This window comes from Drosophila serrata, unplaced genomic scaffold (assembly GCF_035046125.1).
Source record: "Drosophila serrata isolate PLE 108 unplaced genomic scaffold, ASM3504612v1 contig_382, whole genome shotgun sequence".
Lineage (NCBI taxonomy): Eukaryota > Metazoa > Arthropoda > Insecta > Diptera > Drosophilidae > Drosophila > Drosophila serrata.
Genome location: NW_028257280.1, coordinates 6,849,032 through 6,867,226, shown reverse-complemented (window position 1 = coordinate 6,867,226; position 18,195 = coordinate 6,849,032). Strand labels below are relative to the sequence as shown.

Sequence of the window (18,195 nt, the reverse complement as noted above, 5' to 3'; positions counted from 1 at the left end):
TATTTCTCTAATAACTTGAAATTGCTATTAAAACAACAAACTTTAACATTAAGCTGAGCATTAAATACAACTCAATCAAACAGAGCTTTAAAAAATAAATATGAATGCTTTTAATCCATCTGAAAGTCGAAGAGATTAAAATATATCCAATATTAAGCACTTTAGCCTGATCTACTGTCGCCCAATTTATACAGAATACACTAAAGATTATTTATTGCAGCCGCTGGCGACACCAATCACTATCTAAATGTAGTAATTTAACAATCTGTTATCGGGCCAATTACATCGCATTTAATAGGTTGTTATGGATACAGGGAAAAAAGAACAGAACCCATTTAGCATTTCCGCTTGAGGCTGTGGATATTGGATATTTGATATTGGTTACGAATGAATCAGGCCAAAAGCGGAGTATTTAGCACCTTTCAAAGAGCACTTGAAATGACACACAACAAAAAAAAAACGAGTTAACGACACTCAATTGGGTGCTAATTGTACAATTAAACTTTGCCTGCCCCAAAACTGGACCAAAATCGATGCTGATGCGTTCCCAGAAGCGCCGAGCGGTCCGAGCGGCATCAGTTCGGTTTGGACAGCTAATGGCATCGACATATCGTAAAATAAAAAGTGCAGATCCGTACCGAAATCGGTTCCAATCGAAAACCCAATTCGCTTGCCTCTTCCCCTCGCCCATCTCTCTAATGGTAATTATCTGGACCATAAATTCGCGTTCAATTCCATTCCGGCAGAATGGCAGTGTTTTAATTGTACAGCCCATGAGCGGGTCCATCCGTCCGTTCCGTTTGGGCCATCTCTCGCGCCTCGAATGTTGTTGAAAATTGCATTAATTTAACGCATGATTGGCAGAGCCAGCAAATGGAAGCGTCACAGCTAAAGTGAAATTATGCAAATTTCGTTTGCTGCTTTTTGGTGGGAAGAGTGCTGGAGTGTGTGAGCGCAATCGGAATGTTCGATTGCTCAATTACACTAACGAACAAAAAGGTGTACTATCCCGTGTCCACACAAAAAAAAAAAAGAGTTTCATTGACCAACAAAGTAGTGTCCATTTACCATTCAATGACCAATTAGATTAAAGAGTCCTTTTGGAGTCTAGATTTAATAATAAACTCAAAGTAAAATTACATTCAACAAGGAATACTTATACTTAAAAGCTAGTTACACTCTTTCCCAAACCAATTACCAATATTGTCTGTATTCTTATGGCCATATTTTATTAATTTTATACCCGCTTTTGTATGTCTTTGCTGATTAGTGTTGACCAAGCGACTTTTGCTGCCTTCCATTAAGGAAAAATGGTAAAAACAATCAAAGTAATTGGTTGTGCTGGAGTTGGCGCTATACTTATCCTCCTGCTGCCACTGTGCCTCCTCCGTACCGAGAGGCCTTGAATGGTAATGGCACCCACTCACTGGCCAACAATTCCGCTCCTCCTGCTCCTATGGCTCCTGCTTCTCCTCCTCCAGTTGAAACGACAACAGAGTCAATGAGACGACTGCACCGCCAAAAGCGCTACCTGCTCTTCCCGGAGGGCTCCTCCTTCCAACTGGTGTTCGACATCATCATCCCCATCATAGACTACACTAACTACGCCATCCTGGGCATCACCTGCTCCGTGGCCTGGGAGCTGCCCAGTAAGCCGCCCAGCGAGCTGATTGAAAACGTGCTTACTCGAATCAACGACGGCACCATCGGCACTGTCCGGCGGAATGGCAGCGCCCCCGAACCTGAACCAGGTACATCACAGGCGACGCCCCAGTCTCAGTCCCAGCCTCAGTATCAGCCTCAGTCGCTGCCTCAGTCCCAGCCTCAGTACCAGCCTCAGTCCCAGCCTCAGTACCAGCCTCAGTACCAGCCTCAGTTCCTGCCTCATCCTCCCCAGCAGCTGGACAACGGGAGCCCTGTTAATTGGCAGGCAGTCCACGCACCGCCATCGAATCCATTGGCATATGCGGCCAATGACCATGGCCGCCATTCGTACTACACGAATATCCAGAGAAATATCCCTGACGCATTCCCATATGCAAATGCGAATGCGAATGTTGATGCGGATGCAAATGCGAGTGGACAGGAGCGACAGCGACAGGAGCCGATGCCTGCTAATTGGGATGCGCGGCAGTCGGTGGGAAAGTGGCAGCAAAAGGGAGCAGGAGCAGGAGCAGGAGCTGCCGGATTGGGTGTGGACAACTGGTGGACACGAAACGGGCAGCGGGTACAGCAGAACTGGCGTGAAAAGCAGCGCATGTGGGGCCCTTCAAAGTGGGAGTAAGTGCAACTTTACCTTTACCTGAATTTCATAAAATATAGCATACTTTTCTTAAAGAAATATAAATTTTGCTTCAAATTAGGTATTCTTGAAAACTAACTCTAACTCATGTATATGAATCCCCATTCACAGCTCTGGTTATACCCAACGTCCACGGCAAATACTACAGTCCCCACCAAAGCATCATATATATCCTGTTTTTGCCAGGCGCCGGAGACGACGAAGTCCTGAAATCGCCGAGGATTTGCAGTTTGAGCGCTTCCATCTGCAGCATCACCTCAGTTCCCGCCAGTTACTCCTCGGCAAGATCGAGCGCCTGTACAAGTCGTGAGTCCGGTTACACCAACACGAATCCCTTGACCCATCCACTGATCTGGGGTATTTCATCACCCGCAGGCGACGACTGAATGGCACCTCCTGCGTGCAGAGAGCCCTCTGCGAATCCGCTCAAAGGCAGCAAAGGATTGGGGATGAGCCTCAGAGCTTTATAATGGAACTCCTTTCGGCCATCTTTCAGCTGCCCAGCGGCGAGGACATCCACGAGCCTGCGGACCTTGAGCTTATGATGTCACCACACTATCTGGAGGCACATAAGCAAAAGGGAAACTGCCGGCAGCTATACAGTGACTGCAGTCACACATTTTGGTCTGAATAAAAGGAATATGATAATAAAAGTATATATTACAAAATATTTCAATCTCTCAGTACCTTTATCTTTACAACAAACTAGTCGAATATTGGGGAGCCAGATTATACAAAAGTCATTTGGAAGTTACTTTGCTTGCAGCTCTAAAAGCATTCCGTTCCTGCTTTTAAGTTTATCCCAAGAAAAACTGCGACTAGTGATCACATTACTTCAACTTGAATTTACCAGAAGCAGCTTCTGTGGATGGAAGTGTGCCACTTTTCAGATGGCAGAAGGGAAAAACAAGTTGGGAGCGTGAAAAAGTAATTTGAACCTTTAAGTAGACCAATGAGCTCACGAAGCACAGGCAAACGCAAAAGGCAAAGACGAAGACGAACGGAAAAGTCTCTCCTCTACAAGACAAACTACTTGCCGGAACACAAAAGACGAAAAGTGTGAAAACTAATGAAAGACAAAACAGGGGAAAGGGGGAAAAAAGAAATTTAACGAACGAAGCTCAAACTCAAACTGGAAACTTTCTGCTGGCCACTCACAATTAACAGCCACGGCTGAAGTTCTCCCAGCCAGACCATAGACCATAGACCATAGAACGCTTCTGTTCCGCTTCTACGCGATACTTTTGGCAGACAGTTGGCGTATGGACAACGCTTCGACCGCAACTGCATACCAGAAATGTTGAGCCGGAAAAGAAGAACCTGCAGCAAGAAGATGAAGGAAAATTCCCCAGTAGGTAATTGCTGGCTGATGGCAGCTCTGGTGATGCTTTTTCTTAGCCTGGCCAACGCACTGAAGGCCGGGGAATCCATCGAGCTGGGAGCGGCATCTGGCAGCCGACCATCACTGAACATAAACAATGAGGACAGCACCAGCCTGGAGCAGCTCATCGAGATGCGGCTGAATGAGTCGTCGTCCTCATCCGTCCAGGGCAGGCAGTCGGAAGAGCTGTTGTCCAGGAAACGACGCTATTTGGTATTTCCGGAGGGCAGCTCCTTTCAGATGGGTAAGTCATTCCTGTCGCAGCACAGGGGCGTAGTTTTAGAGAGGGATATAGAGTGTTTCCTTCGCGAAGAGGGAAAATCTTAATCAAGTTGAATGATTTTCTAGGGAGGATAGTATAGGAGTGTTTTCTTTAAAGCAAGAAACCCCTCTTGGCATTAGCCACTGCCTCCCAGGCCATGCAAATCACTCTCGCCTCACTTATCTTATCCTCTTCCGTTTAGTGTACGATGAAATCGTGGGTGTGGTGGACCACACCAACTACTTGATTCTGGGCATCACGGTGGCTCTGGCCTGGGAGTTGCCCAGCAAGCCACCCAGCGAGGAGCTGGACGATCTGCTCACCAAGTTGGAGGATGGAACCTTGGACATCAGTCGCAACGATACCGTGTCAAATATAACCTATGTGAACGATGCCTCGGCAGCGCCCACAACCAGTCCGCCCCCTGTCTACAGGCCCAACTACATAAATTTGTCCACTTTCGGGTCCGGGAGTGGGAGTGGCAGCAACTCCTACTACAGCCCAAACCCAGTTTTCCGGACACCGATGCATCCGTCGCACCAATATTCAGACAGTTATTACAGCCACCCACCGAAGGGTGGCAGGCGCAAGGACAATCACTACTACTACAGTCACCAGGGGTTGAGTGCGAACAATCCTTTTACCAAGTGGTCCAGACCCCAGCACTCGCCTGCCCACAACTCACGCTATCCCTACTGGGCGCTGAATTCAAGGTAAGGAAAAGGAGGAATAAAATTATTAATTTTATATATCCAAGCTTACATTAAATGATATATAATTTTCAGAGTTAAAAACCGCTATTATGGCTATCGGAACCAACAGGCAGCCCCACCAGTGGCGCAACGGCGTCAGGATACCACCACGACCACCACCAGAAGACCCACTCGTCCGCCGGCACCACGTCACCATCGCATATATCCGGTGTTTGGCAAGCGAAGCATTCCGGATGCAGCCAATCCTCATAAGCGTCAACGCCGCAGCGGAGTGGCCACCGAGCACGAGGACAAGATAAGCAGGCTGGAGCAGCTCCAGATTAAGCATCATCGACGGAGTCGTCAGTCGCTGTACGAGCGAGTGGAGAAGTATCTGGATAAGTAAGTGAACAGGGTCAAATGACATCCTGTGTTTAGTCCAACTTTAACGGAAATTATGTAAAGAGATTGACAAGGACACGGGACAAGGGGAAACTATAATAGAGAGCTTAAAATCCGTTACCGATTATAAACTTATTAAGTATATTCAAAAGATAACAGCAGCAATCATTTCTCTTCCGGATTTGTACTAAGAAATATGTGTCACAAATTAATTAGCTCCCTATCCTAATTAGCCCCTTAAATACCATTTAAGTTGTTCCTAATGATGTTATTTCTCCCCACAGACGTGGTCACCATGGTCGCCATTGCGTTTTGCGCACTCTCTGCGAAACGGGTCAGAAATCTGAGGAGGAAGAGCCCGGCACCTTTGTAGGCGAACTGATGCGAGCTGTGTTCACCATTCCGGAACCCTTGGATAACGAGCCCGTTGCCTATCGCGACAGCCACTATGACAAGGCTCACGCCTCCAAGCAGGACTGCGCCGCCCTCTATCCAGAGTGCAAGCAATCTATGTGGCAGGCCCAGTTCATACAATAAAATCGAGTTTGCTTGAAAGTTTTGTTTTTTATGTCAATTTAATTCCATTTACCCCCGCCAATAAGCCAGGCCAGAAGATTGAGCTTGCAAGAGTCCCGAAACTGTCGGTCGCAATCATCTGCATCCATTTGCATGATCCGGGAGTAGTCATCCTCCACGCCGGATAAGGTGGGAAGTCTATGAGATGGGAGAGTTATATACCTCTAGATAGAAAAAATAACCCGTTACTTACGTGAAAACCAATCGCACAATATCCTGAATCATGGAATATCCTCTAGGTAGGAGCAAACGTTTGCTATCACAAATGGCTCTCAGGACACAGGCCTTGACATCAATTCCCAGACTAAAAGATATGATTGCTTTTACAAATATGAAAGAAAGAATTACACATCCTTACAGCTTGCTAAAGCCATCAAAATGCTCAAACAATTGCCTGCGATCTCGGTGTCCATTATAATGCTTCCAATTGTCCACATGTTCCAGTTCTGGATAGTGTGCTGGCTGATGAGATGCCATATCGGGATCATAAGGATCATCATACTGCCCCGAAACAGACCTCACATCTTCGTAAGGCTCCACCTCGGGATCGAAGTACTCTCCACCGGCTGATCTGTACCAGCGCTTTGACCACTTGGGTGACTCCGTTGTCCATTTGCTCCATCTGCCAGGTTGATTGTACTTCTTATAGTTGTATTTAGCGGGTGACCATTTTTCCTGATATCGATTGCCATATTTCGACCACTGAGCCCACTTGGCGGGATCAGCATAAGATGATGGCTTTGGAGGCCTCACATCGATGCGATGGTGCAGCCTCATAGGATTGGGTTTCTTCAATGGAGTGGCCTTAAAGCGCCAGTTGGTGCCCGGTATCCAGACATAGGTGGGTTCCGTTGTGGTTTTTGGTTTCTCTGTAGTAGTGGTCCTTTGACGATATCGCTTCGGGTAGACATCCTCACGCTTCGAGGGTACAGGATAATAGCAGGCTTGTTCTATGTTCATGGATACACCTCTCGGATAGGCCGAAATCAGGCCCTTACTGAGCTGTCCAGTGAACTTTAGATTAGAACCAGGTGGGAATAGTACGAAGCGCTTCTTCCGAGAGAATACCCTATCCAGCACATGGTTGAGCTCTGTGTGATTGGACTCCACTTGGAGCACTGCAAAGCTGAAGAGGATCAACAGACTGAGACGCATGACAAAGGTGTACTGATTGAGACATCAAGAACGAGTATCGAAAGAGTTTCAATTGAATTCAAGTGAATTTAGTAGTAAGTGCTAATTGTACTGCCAACAATTGAAGATCAGAATTATTCAGGGGATAGACTTAAATATGTCACGAATGGGTGGCGACCGTTAACTAAACTATATACTTAGAAAAGCAAATAAAATTCGACTAAAACAAGTAATCCGAAGCTTATGCCCTAAATGTTTGAATCTATATTTGTTGATATTTTTATATGTCAAAATTTTTGATAAAATCAAAGTTTAAAATGTTCATAACTAAGACAAAAAATTATTAATTTCAATTTGGAATGCAGCCATATGTAAGTTTTTGTTTGGTTAATAAATCTACATAATTAGTTTAAAATGTAAAAAATTACATTTCTTCACCCAAATTTTTGACAATTTTAAAATTTATAAAATTTTCAAAATTGTCAAAAAATTAAATTTTTGCCGGGCACAGCTAGATCGATTTGCCTATCGATGCTGATCAAGAATATATATGATATATAGGCTCGGAAATGACTCTTTCACATAGTTTTAAGCTTTGAACAAAAATTATACCCTTTATATCTTATAAAGATGATAGGACGATTTCTCCTAACTTATTATATATAAAATTATAAGTTAAGATTATATATAAGATTATGGATTATAGATTACTTATAATTTTCTAAATAAATAAATAGTAAACTTGCATTAAATAAATATAAATACTTTTATTCAACTCTGCCACTTAGCAACCAAATCAATAAATTCATATTACAATTGCTTTTCAACTCCGAGGCACAATCATCTGCTCCCCTGTCCATAATACTAGTATATTCATCCTCCAAACCATCCAAACGAGGCATACTTAAATAAATAATGTTATAGAAATGTGAAACTTAATTATCTTAAAGTAATTTCTGGAATAAAGACTACAAAACTCACGTGAAAACCACACGCAGCATGTCCTGCAACATGGAATAACCAGGTGGCAACAACAATCGTTTGCTATCACAGATAGTACGCAATATGCAGGACTTGACATCAATGCCGAGGCTTTTTAAAATAAATAATTATAATAGCTTATTTCATTTAAATTTAATTTTAATTAAACTTACAGTGAACTCAGTTTGGTGAACCGATCAAACAGTGCTCGGCGATCGCGATGTCCGTAGTAATGGTGGGACTGCCAGGCTGTACTGTGGTTCTTCCACTTTGGTGAAGGTGTAGTCCATTTCGACCATTTGGCCTTAGTTTGATCTATCTCTTTCCACTTGCTCCACTTCTGTTCCTGATTCCATTGCTGCCATTTGTAAGGATTCACATAACTATCATCATCAATGCGATGGGTCTTTGGAGGCGGCTGTCTCCACTTGGGCTTGGGCAGAGTCTGGGCCTTGAAGCGCCAATCGGTGCCGGGTATATACACATATGTATCTGGTAGCTTCTCCGGCTTCTTGGTGGTGGTCTTTGGCAAAAACCTTTTGGGATAAATATCATCTACAGCTCCTGGTACCGGAAAGTAGACTGCCTCCTCCAGAACAAAGGATATACCCTTGGGATAGGTTGCCAGCAAGCCAGTGGCAAAGGAGCAGGTGAACTTTACAAATGAACCAGGTGGAAATAGAACTGCTCTTCTCCTTCGACTGAAAACTCTTGCCGCTGCTCCTCTAAGCTGGGATTCCTCCCCCAAACTTGGCCAAAAACCGACAAGTAGTATCAGTCCGATAAAGATTGTTGCTCGTAGCATCTTGAACAACTGAAAAGAACCAAGTAGTCATGGCTGTGCATGGAGCGGCCAGTTATTCCGTCAACGCCAACCGATTGCCCAAATATTTACCCAAAAAGTGATTGACATCTTGATTTATTTACGGTACTCATGTGTCCATTAACCCACCAACCCAATTTACGCAGCAATTGTAGGAGTTTAAGTCAGTTCTTTAGGTACTTTGGCTGGCTCAAGACGACGGACGGACTCAAAATGAAGGCCAGCTGGCTGAGATTTGGAATTCTAATCATCCTTCTAGGTCAACAATCGGAGGGTCTATTATGGCCAGCCTCGTCTAATTTGGGAGTAGGTTTTGTATATTAATAACATAATAATATATTAATTAACATCTCCTCTCAGCTGACCCTTTCGGTGTCCACACCCATTGCTGAACTCTACCCCGAGCGTCGCATATTGATCGATTGGTGTTTTGCCATATCCTACAATTATCCTTACAACCTGACCGAGTTCTATAGTATACCCATTTGGCCAGGATTTGCCAACTATAAAGCAAAACGTGAACTTATACCCCAAATGGAACATACGGATGAGAACTTCTATACAAAGTATGGTCATGACTTGGAGACTGGCAGGCATCCCAAGGATTTCTCTGCTGCGGAGCTCTATGCCTTTCTTGAGGATACTTTGGCGGGCTATGGTTTCCATGAGACGTGTCTTCTACGCAGTGTCTGCGAGTTGGCCCAACATCCCTTCGATGACAACCATCAGCACATGCTCAGCGATATTGTAACCTTTATACTGAGGTAAGTTTCACTCTCACACCTTTTTTTTAAATCGGAAAATGTAAGAAAAACTCTTTTCCAGTCCATCCCAGCACGAGGGTTTCCTCGATAACGAAACAGTCTACAGAAAAGCCTACGAACAGGCGGAGCAAGATGGATTTCTGGGAAGGGATTGCCAGAAATTATACTCCCATTGCCAGCACGACCTTTTAAAGCTCATGAGTCATGTCATATTTCACTAGAATAAAATAAATAAAATAAAATCCATAAAATTAGGTCTACAAGTAAATGACAATATCTATGCGTTTCATTAGCAGCTTCAGGTAGCCTCTAATTAACGCAGTGCGTCGCCAGGTGAAGTTCCAACCGAAACTCTTGTCTCGGGCTGCGACACATCAGAATGAGTCTCAGGCGCGTCCACTTGATCAGCGCTGTGCTATGGCTCTGGATCCTCCCCATCAGCCAAGCCGAGTTCCCTTTGCTATTCCCAGCCTCCTCCGTGTACCAGATCACCTCCTCGCTGTCGGTGCCCGTTGTGATTCCGGATCGCAAGCTATTCTGGGACTGGGGACTCCAGATGAACTATGCCTTACCAGTTCAGCCTGCGTCTTTCTATGCAGCCACCATTTGGCCAGATGAGTTCTCTCGCCGGAGTAAGCGTCAGCTGAGGAATGAGACGGCCAAGTACTTGCCAGGAGGAGAGCGAAGAGGAGTAACCTCCATGCATCCAAGTGACTTCTCGGCAGGAGAGCTGTACGAGAGTCTGGAAAGCATGCTGGCGCGGTACGGCTTCGATGAGTCCTGTTTGCTACGCAGCGTCTGTGAATTAGCGAAACATCCTTTTAAGGATACGGAAAACAACATGCTTACCGCTCTGCTGACCTTCACACTGACGTAAGTTGTTAATCCAGTTGATCTAGTTCATTTTTTATCAATACAAGTATATATCTGAATTATAAAATTTATATTTAATTACAGACCTTCTCTTCACGAAGCCTTTGCCCCTGGAGAAACCATATACCGGGAGGTGTATGAGCAAGCCGAGCAACAAGGATTCCTTGGGAAGGATTGCTCCAGTCTATATGCCAGTTGCCCAATGGACTTTCTCAGTGGCATCAGTAGCTTATTAAGCTAGCACTACTGCAGTTATATAAATCTCTCAGATAAAGTTCTCTGGCAATTCACAAGTATATCTGAGAGATTTCTGCAATCATTTGAATTCAATGAAATTTATCTCTGATATATTTCCGTTTGCCAGTTTGCTACGACTTCATTCTTGCCCCAATGAATATATACACGACCATTTGACTGCAACCGTATTTATTTCATCTAACGAGTCGGGTGGCCAAGTTTATGATGTCTATTTCACAGCTGGGATAAAATAAATGGCATTGGCCACCGAAAAAGCCAATCTGCTCCGCCCGCTCGTATTGTTCCCGATAGAGCTGCTCGTCCTCGGCGAAACCTTCATGTTGGGAGGGTCTAAAAGTTAAAAGATCAAATATATATATATTAGCGAAAATAATGAGATACTTAAATGAAAATAATAGGTTAAAGTTTTCAGCTTACGTGAGCAGGAATGTGATGACCTGTGTCACCATTCCATAGAAATGATCCTTGGCAAAGGGATGCAGGGCCAGCTCGCAGACGCTGCGCAGCAGACAGGTCCTGTGAAAGCCATATGTCTCCAGCATGTGCTCCAGCCCCAAGTACAACTGTCCGGCCGTGAAATCACCGGGATGTATGCCATCCTCCATCTCCAACTGTTTCTTCTGCTGCTGATTTCCATCCAAGCCATTGTCCTCCAGCTGACGCTTCTGTCTTCGCGCCAGCTCATCCGCCCAGATGTTGGCATTGTAAAAGGCAGAGACCGTCGCCGGCAAATTGTAGTTCATCTGGAAGCCCATGTCTACAAAAACCTTGGTTCGTGTGGGCAGATCCACTGGTATCGACACCGATGAGGTTAGCTGAAGCACCGTGGAGGCTGGATAGAGCAATAGACCCCGGATCGGGTCACTCAGACTGACCAGCAGCAGCACCAGCAGCAGGCACTTTCCTACGTTCTGGTTCTTTGAGCAATGCATGGCGATGTGATCCACTTGGGCATCACGCATCGAGCCACCCAAAATCTGGCTCTTGCCATTGTCTATTTGGGAATTAATTAAGGCAGGCACTAAATAAGCGGATCAACGACCAGCGGCAGATGCGTGAGCAGCAATTAGAATGGTCCACGAGGCAGCTTGGAAACTGGAGCGCATGCTCCGTCATCCAGATTCAGGGGGAAGCGTGATCTGGCCAATCAAGAAGTGCCTCATTCTACTCTTGGAGTAGATTTCATCTATACTTCTTTCACTGAAAAAAAAAAAACAAAAGAATAAGAATAACAATGTACCTTTAAATTGGCGTTAATTATATATAAAACTTATAAAGACAACACGCGGGATTTTAAGGATATTATTTAAATATATTTTACTTAGATTAAACCTCTTTTAAAATAGAATTATTTTCACAAGTAATTCAAAACCCAATGAATATTATTCCTGTGTAGCATTTCCCCCATAGAAAAATGTAAATTTCTTGGGTAAACAAATATTGCATTGGTTGTCTTTCGTGGCTTCGATTCGAGTTTAAACAATGCCGGATTAGTAAGCATTGCACACGAAAACAAACAAGATGGTCCAAAAGGTTCTTGCCTGGTTCTTGCTACTCCTAACGGCTCTTTCCACCATCGTTCTGGTGGCAAGTCACACCAAAACCATCTACAGTGTAGATGAAAGTGGTAACAGCACCCGTCTTGGCCAAAGTGATACTCCATTGAGTCGCTCCAAGAGAGCACTCTTTAATGGCCAGGGCGTTGTTAAGGTGCGATCACAAGATTCTCTTTAAAACCATTCCATTAATTCAATTGTAATCCACAGCTTGTACCGAGCTTAGCTTATCCCGTGAAGCAGGTGGACAAGGAGCAATCCTTCTGGTGGTTCTTCAACTTCCAGTGTCAGTGGGTTCCCACCACCATTCCGATTTACTGGTGGAGCTTTTGGAATACCACCGCCTTTGTGTCCACCGCTCGGGAGTGGCGCAAGGATATGAAGTTAAAACTTACGCATGACGAGGCCCGATCCTGGGTCTATAATGCCATCGAATTGGGCATGGAACAGTGAGTATAAACAGCTTTCAAAAGTTTATATCAATCTCAATATTTTTATCCCCACTACCAGGCTAGATAGTGAGTACGGAGCCACCTGCCTGCTACGGAGTATCTGTGAGATCTCTCAGAAGCCCTTTCAGAAAAGCAATATATTCAGCGAGATTGTGAACGCGGTATTGGTGTAAGTACAGTTTTTATTCACGGCAAGATTTACAGACTAATTAGAGTAAATTTGAAGACCAAGCTTGGATAATGTGGCCGAAAAGTATCTGCATGCCCGCGATGCTGGACGTGGCGGAGCCGATTGCGAAAGGACCTACAGCGACTGCAATCCGTTGTTATGGATTCTCGTCACAAACATGTCCAAGAATCCGTTCTGATGGTCTGATTGTAAGCACTCGGGAATGGATTTATTTACCGAAAATAAATGTTATTTGCTTCATATGCTGTGGGCTTGTAGATCACTTCTTCGACTTTCGGATTGCATCCAGCCTGTATTGCTCCCAGACTTCGCACATCATTGGCGTTTTCAGGCACAAGCACTCCACATTTGGCAGAGGCCGGATCTTGGGATGCTTGCACTCCGAGAAAGATGGGTAAGGAGTCAGAGGCTTCACACAGTTTGCGGGGCCACGATCGGGCTTGCAGGAGGGCGGACTGCGGCCATCGCGATGACAGCGCCGCGCAAGTCTTGGGCAATCAGCATAGGACTTATCCGGACATTTCTGTTCGCAGGCAGTAATCGGCTTTGCAGAGGGCTTACGCCGCTTGGCCGGCGCACGCTTTGCATTGGCGAAGCAGCAGATCTTCTTCGGCTTGATCTGGATTGGCGGGCAGGCCACCCAGGTCTGCCAGTACTTCCGTTTGGCTTTGTCCGACTCCACGTAATAGATGTCGTCGAAGCGCGGATTGAAAGGGCAGTGAGGATCGTCTGGCTCACAGAATGGGTTCAGCCACATCGACGTTTGCTTGTAAGTCTTGGACTTCTTCTCCGGCTTTGACATAATATCTGGCTTGCCACAGGGGAACTTTGTCATTTTCTTGCACTTCTCCTCACCCTGGCCCTTTTCGCAACCAGACTTGTAGCGCACATACTTGCTAACGGCGCTGTGAACGCGCGGAGACCGGAGGAGTGCCCGAGTCAGGTTCGGATTCATATGAAAGGCCATTTTGTGACTGTGAAAATTTTGGAGCCTATCCAAATACTAAAAGAATTTTAGGGCCGGAAAATTTAGTTGGTTAATTTGGAATAAAATCTGGATGTGAAGAGCCACTATCCAGCCCCGAAGCGAACCGAACGAGAACTGAACAATTGGGTTACCCCCTGAGCTACCAAAATGACACAAGCCAGCAGTATGTTACATAGTTTACTTAGTTCAAATTTTTTGGGCACTCGGTGTAAGGAAATCCAACACTTTGTAAGGACAACTGGGGGAGTAGAATCGAGCACAATCCTGGACATCCATGCGATGTCTATACTTCCCGTCGACTATCTCCTCGGGTACTCTGTAAAGGGATTCGTTAAGATGGGTATTATATTATTTAGAAATGTTCTTTACGTCAGCACAATCCGCATGAGATCCTCCATTAGGAAACCCTGATGACGTCCTGCATTTAGCCTAGCTCTAAGCTCACACATCGCTCTCTTGATGCAGGATCTGAGGTCCAACTGAAAGCTGTTTATAAATGTTAATTGTAATTCTAGAACTTCATACTATATACTGGATATATGTTACACTTTTCCCATGGCTTCGAGCTGATCGAATATTTCTCTGCGCTCCCTGTATCCACGATTGAGCTTCCAGCTAGGAACATGGGCCCATGATTCGTAAACCTCTTCTTCGGGTCTATATGTGTTCTTACGATGGGCAGGCGATGATAAATACCAGGGAGTTTGGTAAAATGAATCTCTATTAAAGGCAGTAGGTGTAGTCCTGAAGGGCTTGGCTTGGTAGAACGTATCTCTGCTTATGGAGGGACTATAATCTATAATTAATAGCATTCAAAATTAAATTATTATAAAACTTGCCTGGCATTAGAAGTTGTCTTGTAAGGTCCCCAGTAGTTTGATTGCTGTTGGTATAATGAATCCCTATTTATAAATGAGAGCTTTAAAATACTTTATAAATACTATACCGTTAATATAATTTACCTGGCATAAGATTCTGCTTTATAAGGAATTTCATAAGGATAAGAGCTCGCCGGTCTTCGGTAGTAAGACCAATCCCATCGACGTTTTGGTGTGGGCTTGGGTTTCAACCTTTTTAGGATTTTTGGCTGCCAACCCTCAACGGTGTCGGGCAATGGTACGTACATATCAAACTCCAGACTATACTGGAGACCACTAGGTCGGCCGCCGACAATGATTTTGGTTAAGGCGGCCGTCAGTAAAAGAGAAGCCTTGTCCGGAAAGACTAAACCTCGCACCCGTCGCGATAGCAAGCGATCTTCGAGTGGAGCAGGTGTCTCCGCCATATGTGTGCGGTTTCCCTGTACCACTCCAAGCCAAAGAATTACCAAGACAGTAGACCACATGCCGTCGCTCCAAGAACTAAACTGATCGGAGTGCCAGGTACTAGACACACAAAATTAACGCCCAGCGAGTTAAGTGCGCTAATTGAGACAGGTGAGATGTAACCCTTGATCGAGTAAGCCTTGAATCGTTCCGAACTTACATGTCACTTTGGACGAAATGGAACGTTTTCAGTTCGTCACAAGCAGAGCTGACTACTTTTAGACTTTTCAAAAGACCTGTATTTTAGACTTCCTTACTTTTTAAATATACCTAAAGAAAAAATGGCTAACGTACAAAGCGGCACCCGTATGATGGTAAACCGGTACATAGAGCTCCTCCGAGCCCGACTTCAGTGTGCTCCAACGCGACACATCGCAAATCGGCATCAACGTATGTCTTCCACGCGCTGTCAGCACCTTGAGCAGTCGCTCAAGGAGCGAGAGAAGGCTGATGCCTACAACAAGAACAAGCGGCTGTCCATGTGGGAGCAGAACGGAGGACGATTCTCGGATGCAGAAGATCATAAGCGTATGGATACCAATCAGTACCGTCCCAAAGATCTGGACCAACGAAGGTACAACTGCACCTGGACAGATTTCCCAGAGAATGCGGTGGAAAAAGAAAACAACTCATACACACTGCCGACCGTAGAGGAGGCGCCGAAACGTCGTAGATCTCCGGTAAGGCTTAAACTAGACTTACAAATAATGTGTTTGTAACTATATTTTCTTATTAATTTAACTAAATTGCAACAACAGGGGGATCGGCCGAACACTGCCATGCCATACGACGATGAGGCAATCTCCTTCCTCAGCCAGTGGGACAGTAACAGTGCCATGATAAATCGGAATAAGTATGTGCTACCAACCGACTCCTGCCCACCACCAGTGGTGAATAATGATCTTGACTATGCACTGGTCGATCGAAAGCGCAAGTTTCACTTCTAGGCCGGCTCCTTTTGACCAGGCTTAAGTGTGGTTCGATGCACAACTTTTTCGTTCCCAAGTCTTGGAACTTAAAAAGTTTCAAAATTATAGAAGTGTATCTGTAATCCCAGAATATTAAATCTACGATGAAATTGTTTAATAAATTGAATAATACATAATAGCTCTTTGAATTTATATTCTCATATTTTTGAATAATTTTCCGTTACACAGTTCCTTGCAAAACTTTAAAATTCGATAAAACGATAAATCTTAGCCTTGCTAATTTTCAGTGTGGCCAAACTTAATATATCTTTGGTATATTTTCATAGTCAAGCGGCTGTCACACTTGTTTAATTGTTTTGTTTACTTCTTCGGCGGTTCAATTTTTAATTGATTTTGCGGCATGTCGCTGCTCAGAAACGGGACAAACGGCTTTTGTAGCAGCTTCCGGCGCTTCGCCAGCAGCGGTTGCACCATCTACAGCTTGAGTTCCGGCCATGTCAAGTGCGGCGTTTCCGTGATTCGTGTTTCCGGGCCGCAGACAAAGAAAGCCCTCCGGGCCATTGTTGCCAATAAAGAGTACGAGCCAAAGGCAAGTTTATCAAATATATCCTCATATATATACATATATATCCAACAGATATCGCGAATATAATCAAAATCAGCAAGATGAGCAAGTTGTAGGGCAAATAACAAATCAAAAAGTCGCTAATTGGCGCTAAAATTGTTCTTGGGCTCGTGCATTAATATGGGCCACATAGATCACAATTTATTAATTAAATAATCTTTCAATAGGCCCGTCAAGCGTACCTGAAATCCTTTTTTCATCCTACCAGCAAGGAGATGATTGACCGTGGCCTGCTACTCTGGTTTCCAGGACCGGCTTCTTTCACTGGCGAGGATTCCTGTGAGTTCCAGGTACACGGTTCTCTGGCTGTAATTGCCGCCATGCTAGAAGCCCTGGGCAAGGTAGATGGCCTTAGACCAGCACAGCCTGGGGAATTTACAAAACGAGCGTTTTTTGGTGGGAAACTAGATTTGACAGAGGTGGAGGGACTGGCGGATCTGATTCATGCCGAAACGGAAGCCCAAAGGAAACAGGTGAATACAGAAAAGGAATTCTTGCCGCAGGTTTAACAAAACCTAATATAACACCGCTCCCTTCCAGGCCTTGCTGCAAAGCACCGGCGCTCTAGCCCGTCTGTACGACAACTGGCGACGAAGACTTATCCGCTGTGCCGCCCACCTGGAGGCTTATATTGACTTTGCCGAGGATGAGCAGATCGAAGGCGGCGTCATCCTGCAACTTACCAAAGAACTGAAAGCGGTGAGGCGCGATATTGTCGAACATCTTAGTGACCAGCGGCAGGGCGAGCTTCTACGAGATGGCGTCCGTACTGTGATCATCGGAGCTCCCAATGTGGGCAAAAGCAGTCTGCTCAATTTGCTCTGCCAGAGATCCATCTCTATAGTGACTGATCAGGCGGGCACGACTAGAGATATTATCGAAACTATGCACAATTTCGGAGGATACCCCGTTGTATTTTCCGATACGGCGGGACTACGACGAGAAACTACGGACAGTATAGAACAGGAGGGAATGCAAAGGGCCAAAGCCTGTCTAGCACAATCGGATTTGATACTGCTCCTAGCGGATGCAAAGGATGTTACAAAACTGGCAAACAACGACTCGGTTCCACAGTTTGTAGATAACTATCTGAACGAATTGGATATTCCTTTGGACTTGTGCAATGGTAAACGGCTTCAGCTTGTGGCCAACAAAACGGACACTCTGTCGGATGAGGAGTTTCAGCAGCTGGAGAAGCTTTCCAATGTTTTACCCATATCATGCCATAAACCCGATAAAATGCCTGTATTTCTGGGCAGTCTGGAAAAGCAGCTGCAGGAGCTGTGTGGCGAACCCCGGGCGGAGAACCCCCGCATCACAAACACACGCTACCGGCAGCAACTAGAGCGCTGCATCCAGCACATCGACATCTTTCTCCGAGATTACAGCCCCGATGTTTACCCGGACTTGGCTATTGCTGCCGCTAAGCTGCGCAACTCCGTGCGCTGCATTGAACGCATCACCGGACATGTCAGCTGCGAAGATATACTCGACGTCGTGTTCAAAGATTTCTGCATTGGAAAGTGAATTGATAATAATATTTTTATATAGTTGCTAGGCTCAAAGTTTGTAAATGTAAAGTAATACTGCCCGTTCGTTGAGTATTTAATAAATTAGATCTTTTAACTCTTTGATGTTATTATGCAGTTAGATTTAGATATTGACTGCAAATGTCTTTAACT

The 18,195-nt window shown here is 44.9% G+C and overlaps 12 protein-coding genes across 12 annotated transcripts; 7 read left to right on the top strand and 5 right to left on the bottom strand.

Moving 5' to 3' along the window:
• Positions 1 to 1,310: 1,310 nt before the first annotated feature.
• Positions 1,311 to 2,936, top strand: LOC110186230 (uncharacterized). Its single transcript, XM_086840773.1, is given in 5 exon segments — positions 1,311 to 1,392; positions 1,395 to 1,827; positions 1,915 to 2,280; positions 2,414 to 2,608; positions 2,678 to 2,936. Coding segments are annotated over 5 exon segments (1,335 nt in total).
• A 663-nt stretch (positions 2,937 to 3,599) lies between these two features.
• On the top strand, positions 3,600 to 5,594 carry LOC110186227 (uncharacterized). The gene is made up of 4 exons (XM_020955290.2): positions 3,600 to 3,927; positions 4,148 to 4,658; positions 4,731 to 5,039; positions 5,324 to 5,594. Exons 1-4 carry the CDS (start codon positions 3,600 to 3,602, stop codon positions 5,574 to 5,576), a joined length of 1,401 nt encoding a protein of 466 aa, XP_020810949.2. The 3' UTR covers positions 5,577 to 5,594.
• A 20-nt stretch (positions 5,595 to 5,614) lies between these two features.
• LOC110186225 (uncharacterized) lies at positions 5,615 to 6,770 on the bottom strand. The gene is made up of 3 exons (XM_020955288.2): positions 5,974 to 6,770; positions 5,809 to 5,919; positions 5,615 to 5,753 (listed from the first exon to the last, which is right to left on the bottom strand). Exons 1-3 carry the CDS (start codon positions 6,768 to 6,770, stop codon positions 5,615 to 5,617), a joined length of 1,047 nt encoding a protein of 348 aa, XP_020810947.2.
• A 746-nt stretch (positions 6,771 to 7,516) lies between these two features.
• Positions 7,517 to 8,535, bottom strand: LOC110186151 (uncharacterized). The gene is made up of 3 exons (XM_020955202.2): positions 7,904 to 8,535; positions 7,731 to 7,841; positions 7,517 to 7,652 (listed from the first exon to the last, which is right to left on the bottom strand). The coding sequence occupies exons 1-3, from the start codon at positions 8,533 to 8,535 to the stop codon at positions 7,517 to 7,519; spliced, it is 879 nt and encodes a 292-aa protein (XP_020810861.2).
• Positions 8,536 to 8,766: 231 nt separating this feature from the next.
• LOC110186237 (uncharacterized) lies at positions 8,767 to 9,538 on the top strand. Its single transcript, XM_020955304.2, has 3 exons — positions 8,767 to 8,859; positions 8,914 to 9,317; positions 9,379 to 9,538. The coding sequence occupies exons 1-3, from the start codon at positions 8,767 to 8,769 to the stop codon at positions 9,536 to 9,538; spliced, it is 657 nt and encodes a 218-aa protein (XP_020810963.2).
• A 94-nt stretch (positions 9,539 to 9,632) lies between these two features.
• LOC110186239 (uncharacterized) lies at positions 9,633 to 10,586 on the top strand. Its single transcript, XM_020955305.2, has 2 exons — positions 9,633 to 10,190; positions 10,275 to 10,586. Exons 1-2 carry the CDS (start codon positions 9,697 to 9,699, stop codon positions 10,429 to 10,431), a joined length of 651 nt encoding a protein of 216 aa, XP_020810964.2. The 5' UTR covers positions 9,633 to 9,696; the 3' UTR covers positions 10,432 to 10,586.
• A 35-nt stretch (positions 10,587 to 10,621) lies between these two features.
• On the bottom strand, positions 10,622 to 11,623 carry LOC110186222 (uncharacterized). The gene is made up of 2 exons (XM_020955285.2): positions 10,866 to 11,623; positions 10,622 to 10,778 (listed from the first exon to the last, which is right to left on the bottom strand). The coding sequence occupies exons 1-2, from the start codon at positions 11,408 to 11,410 to the stop codon at positions 10,622 to 10,624; spliced, it is 702 nt and encodes a 233-aa protein (XP_020810944.2). The 5' UTR covers positions 11,411 to 11,623.
• Positions 11,624 to 11,954: 331 nt separating this feature from the next.
• On the top strand, positions 11,955 to 12,916 carry LOC110186164 (uncharacterized). Its single transcript, XM_020955215.2, has 4 exons — positions 11,955 to 12,158; positions 12,215 to 12,453; positions 12,515 to 12,625; positions 12,683 to 12,916. The coding sequence occupies exons 1-4, from the start codon at positions 11,970 to 11,972 to the stop codon at positions 12,822 to 12,824; spliced, it is 681 nt and encodes a 226-aa protein (XP_020810874.2). The 5' UTR covers positions 11,955 to 11,969; the 3' UTR covers positions 12,825 to 12,916.
• On the bottom strand, positions 12,621 to 13,825 carry LOC110186163 (uncharacterized). The gene has a single exon (XM_020955214.2). The coding sequence runs from the start codon at positions 13,611 to 13,613 to the stop codon at positions 12,906 to 12,908; it is 708 nt and encodes a 235-aa protein (XP_020810873.2). The 5' UTR covers positions 13,614 to 13,825; the 3' UTR covers positions 12,621 to 12,905.
• LOC110186165 (uncharacterized) lies at positions 13,820 to 14,983 on the bottom strand. Its single transcript, XM_086840772.1, has 5 exons — positions 14,597 to 14,983; positions 14,474 to 14,536; positions 14,181 to 14,423; positions 14,004 to 14,120; positions 13,820 to 13,950 (listed from the first exon to the last, which is right to left on the bottom strand). Exons 1-5 carry the CDS (start codon positions 14,977 to 14,979, stop codon positions 13,821 to 13,823), a joined length of 936 nt encoding a protein of 311 aa, XP_086696898.1. The 5' UTR covers positions 14,980 to 14,983; the 3' UTR covers position 13,820.
• A 111-nt stretch (positions 14,984 to 15,094) lies between these two features.
• LOC110186201 (uncharacterized) lies at positions 15,095 to 16,066 on the top strand. Its single transcript, XM_020955260.2, has 2 exons — positions 15,095 to 15,639; positions 15,718 to 16,066. Exons 1-2 carry the CDS (start codon positions 15,241 to 15,243, stop codon positions 15,904 to 15,906), a joined length of 588 nt encoding a protein of 195 aa, XP_020810919.2. The 5' UTR covers positions 15,095 to 15,240; the 3' UTR covers positions 15,907 to 16,066.
• A 98-nt stretch (positions 16,067 to 16,164) lies between these two features.
• LOC110186189 (5-taurinomethyluridine-[tRNA] synthase subunit GTPB3, mitochondrial) lies at positions 16,165 to 18,139 on the top strand. The gene is made up of 3 exons (XM_020955247.2): positions 16,165 to 16,477; positions 16,681 to 16,986; positions 17,054 to 18,139. Exons 1-3 carry the CDS (start codon positions 16,289 to 16,291, stop codon positions 18,038 to 18,040), a joined length of 1,482 nt encoding a protein of 493 aa, XP_020810906.2. The 5' UTR covers positions 16,165 to 16,288; the 3' UTR covers positions 18,041 to 18,139.
• Positions 18,140 to 18,195: the final 56 nt, after the last annotated feature.

What these genes read in the sequence shown, in the direction of transcription:
- LOC110186189 (XM_020955247.2), top strand. Translation starts at nt 16,289, where the DNA reads ATGTCGCTGCTCAGAAACGGGACAAACGGCTTTTGTAGCAGCTTCCGG. An exon ending in ATAAAGAGTACGAGCCAAAG is followed by an intron (nt 16,478 to 16,680) that starts GCAAGTTTATCA and finishes ATCTTTCAATAG; the next exon opens with GCCCGTCAAGCGTACCTGAA. An exon ending in CGGAAGCCCAAAGGAAACAG is followed by an intron (nt 16,987 to 17,053) that starts GTGAATACAGAA and finishes GCTCCCTTCCAG; the next exon opens with GCCTTGCTGCAAAGCACCGG.
- LOC110186225 (XM_020955288.2), bottom strand. Translation starts at nt 6,770, where the DNA reads ATGCGTCTCAGTCTGTTGATCCTCTTCAGCTTTGCAGTGCTCCAAGTG. An exon ending in TTTGATGGCTTTAGCAAGCT is followed by an intron (nt 5,920 to 5,973) that starts GTAAGGATGTGT and finishes CATATCTTTTAG; the next exon opens with TCTGGGAATTGATGTCAAGG. An exon ending in ATTGTGCGATTGGTTTTCAC is followed by an intron (nt 5,754 to 5,808) that starts GTAAGTAACGGG and finishes CCCATCTCATAG; the next exon opens with ACTTCCCACCTTATCCGGCG.
- LOC110186237 (XM_020955304.2), top strand. Translation starts at nt 8,767, where the DNA reads ATGAAGGCCAGCTGGCTGAGATTTGGAATTCTAATCATCCTTCTAGGT. An exon ending in CAGCCTCGTCTAATTTGGGA is followed by an intron (nt 8,860 to 8,913) that starts GTAGGTTTTGTA and finishes ATCTCCTCTCAG; the next exon opens with CTGACCCTTTCGGTGTCCAC. An exon ending in ATTGTAACCTTTATACTGAG is followed by an intron (nt 9,318 to 9,378) that starts GTAAGTTTCACT and finishes ACTCTTTTCCAG; the next exon opens with TCCATCCCAGCACGAGGGTT.
- LOC110186165 (XM_086840772.1), bottom strand. Translation starts at nt 14,979, where the DNA reads ATGTGGTCTACTGTCTTGGTAATTCTTTGGCTTGGAGTGGTACAGGGA. An exon ending in AAGACAACTTCTAATGCCAG is followed by an intron (nt 14,424 to 14,473) that starts GCAAGTTTTATA and finishes TATAGATTATAG; the next exon opens with TCCCTCCATAAGCAGAGATA. An exon ending in CTCGAAGCCATGGGAAAAGT is followed by an intron (nt 14,121 to 14,180) that starts GTAACATATATC and finishes ATTTATAAACAG; the next exon opens with CTTTCAGTTGGACCTCAGAT.
- LOC110186163 (XM_020955214.2), bottom strand. Translation starts at nt 13,613, where the DNA reads ATGGCCTTTCATATGAATCCGAACCTGACTCGGGCACTCCTCCGGTCT.
- LOC110186239 (XM_020955305.2), top strand. Translation starts at nt 9,697, where the DNA reads ATGAGTCTCAGGCGCGTCCACTTGATCAGCGCTGTGCTATGGCTCTGG. An exon ending in CTGCTGACCTTCACACTGAC is followed by an intron (nt 10,191 to 10,274) that starts GTAAGTTGTTAA and finishes ATTTAATTACAG; the next exon opens with ACCTTCTCTTCACGAAGCCT.
- LOC110186164 (XM_020955215.2), top strand. Translation starts at nt 11,970, where the DNA reads ATGGTCCAAAAGGTTCTTGCCTGGTTCTTGCTACTCCTAACGGCTCTT. An exon ending in ATGGCCAGGGCGTTGTTAAG is followed by an intron (nt 12,159 to 12,214) that starts GTGCGATCACAA and finishes TGTAATCCACAG; the next exon opens with CTTGTACCGAGCTTAGCTTA. An exon ending in ATCGAATTGGGCATGGAACA is followed by an intron (nt 12,454 to 12,514) that starts GTGAGTATAAAC and finishes CCCCACTACCAG; the next exon opens with GCTAGATAGTGAGTACGGAG.
- LOC110186227 (XM_020955290.2), top strand. Translation starts at nt 3,600, where the DNA reads ATGTTGAGCCGGAAAAGAAGAACCTGCAGCAAGAAGATGAAGGAAAAT. An exon ending in GGGCAGCTCCTTTCAGATGG is followed by an intron (nt 3,928 to 4,147) that starts GTAAGTCATTCC and finishes TCTTCCGTTTAG; the next exon opens with TGTACGATGAAATCGTGGGT. An exon ending in GTGGAGAAGTATCTGGATAA is followed by an intron (nt 5,040 to 5,323) that starts GTAAGTGAACAG and finishes TTCTCCCCACAG; the next exon opens with ACGTGGTCACCATGGTCGCC.
- LOC110186201 (XM_020955260.2), top strand. Translation starts at nt 15,241, where the DNA reads ATGGCTAACGTACAAAGCGGCACCCGTATGATGGTAAACCGGTACATA. An exon ending in CGAAACGTCGTAGATCTCCG is followed by an intron (nt 15,640 to 15,717) that starts GTAAGGCTTAAA and finishes TTGCAACAACAG; the next exon opens with GGGGATCGGCCGAACACTGC.
- LOC110186222 (XM_020955285.2), bottom strand. Translation starts at nt 11,410, where the DNA reads ATGCGTGATGCCCAAGTGGATCACATCGCCATGCATTGCTCAAAGAAC. An exon ending in GTCATCACATTCCTGCTCAC is followed by an intron (nt 10,779 to 10,865) that starts GTAAGCTGAAAA and finishes TTTAACTTTTAG; the next exon opens with ACCCTCCCAACATGAAGGTT.
- LOC110186151 (XM_020955202.2), bottom strand. Translation starts at nt 8,535, where the DNA reads ATGCTACGAGCAACAATCTTTATCGGACTGATACTACTTGTCGGTTTT. An exon ending in TTCACCAAACTGAGTTCACT is followed by an intron (nt 7,842 to 7,903) that starts GTAAGTTTAATT and finishes TATTTTAAAAAG; the next exon opens with CCTCGGCATTGATGTCAAGT. An exon ending in ATGCTGCGTGTGGTTTTCAC is followed by an intron (nt 7,653 to 7,730) that starts GTGAGTTTTGTA and finishes TATTTATTTAAG; the next exon opens with TATGCCTCGTTTGGATGGTT.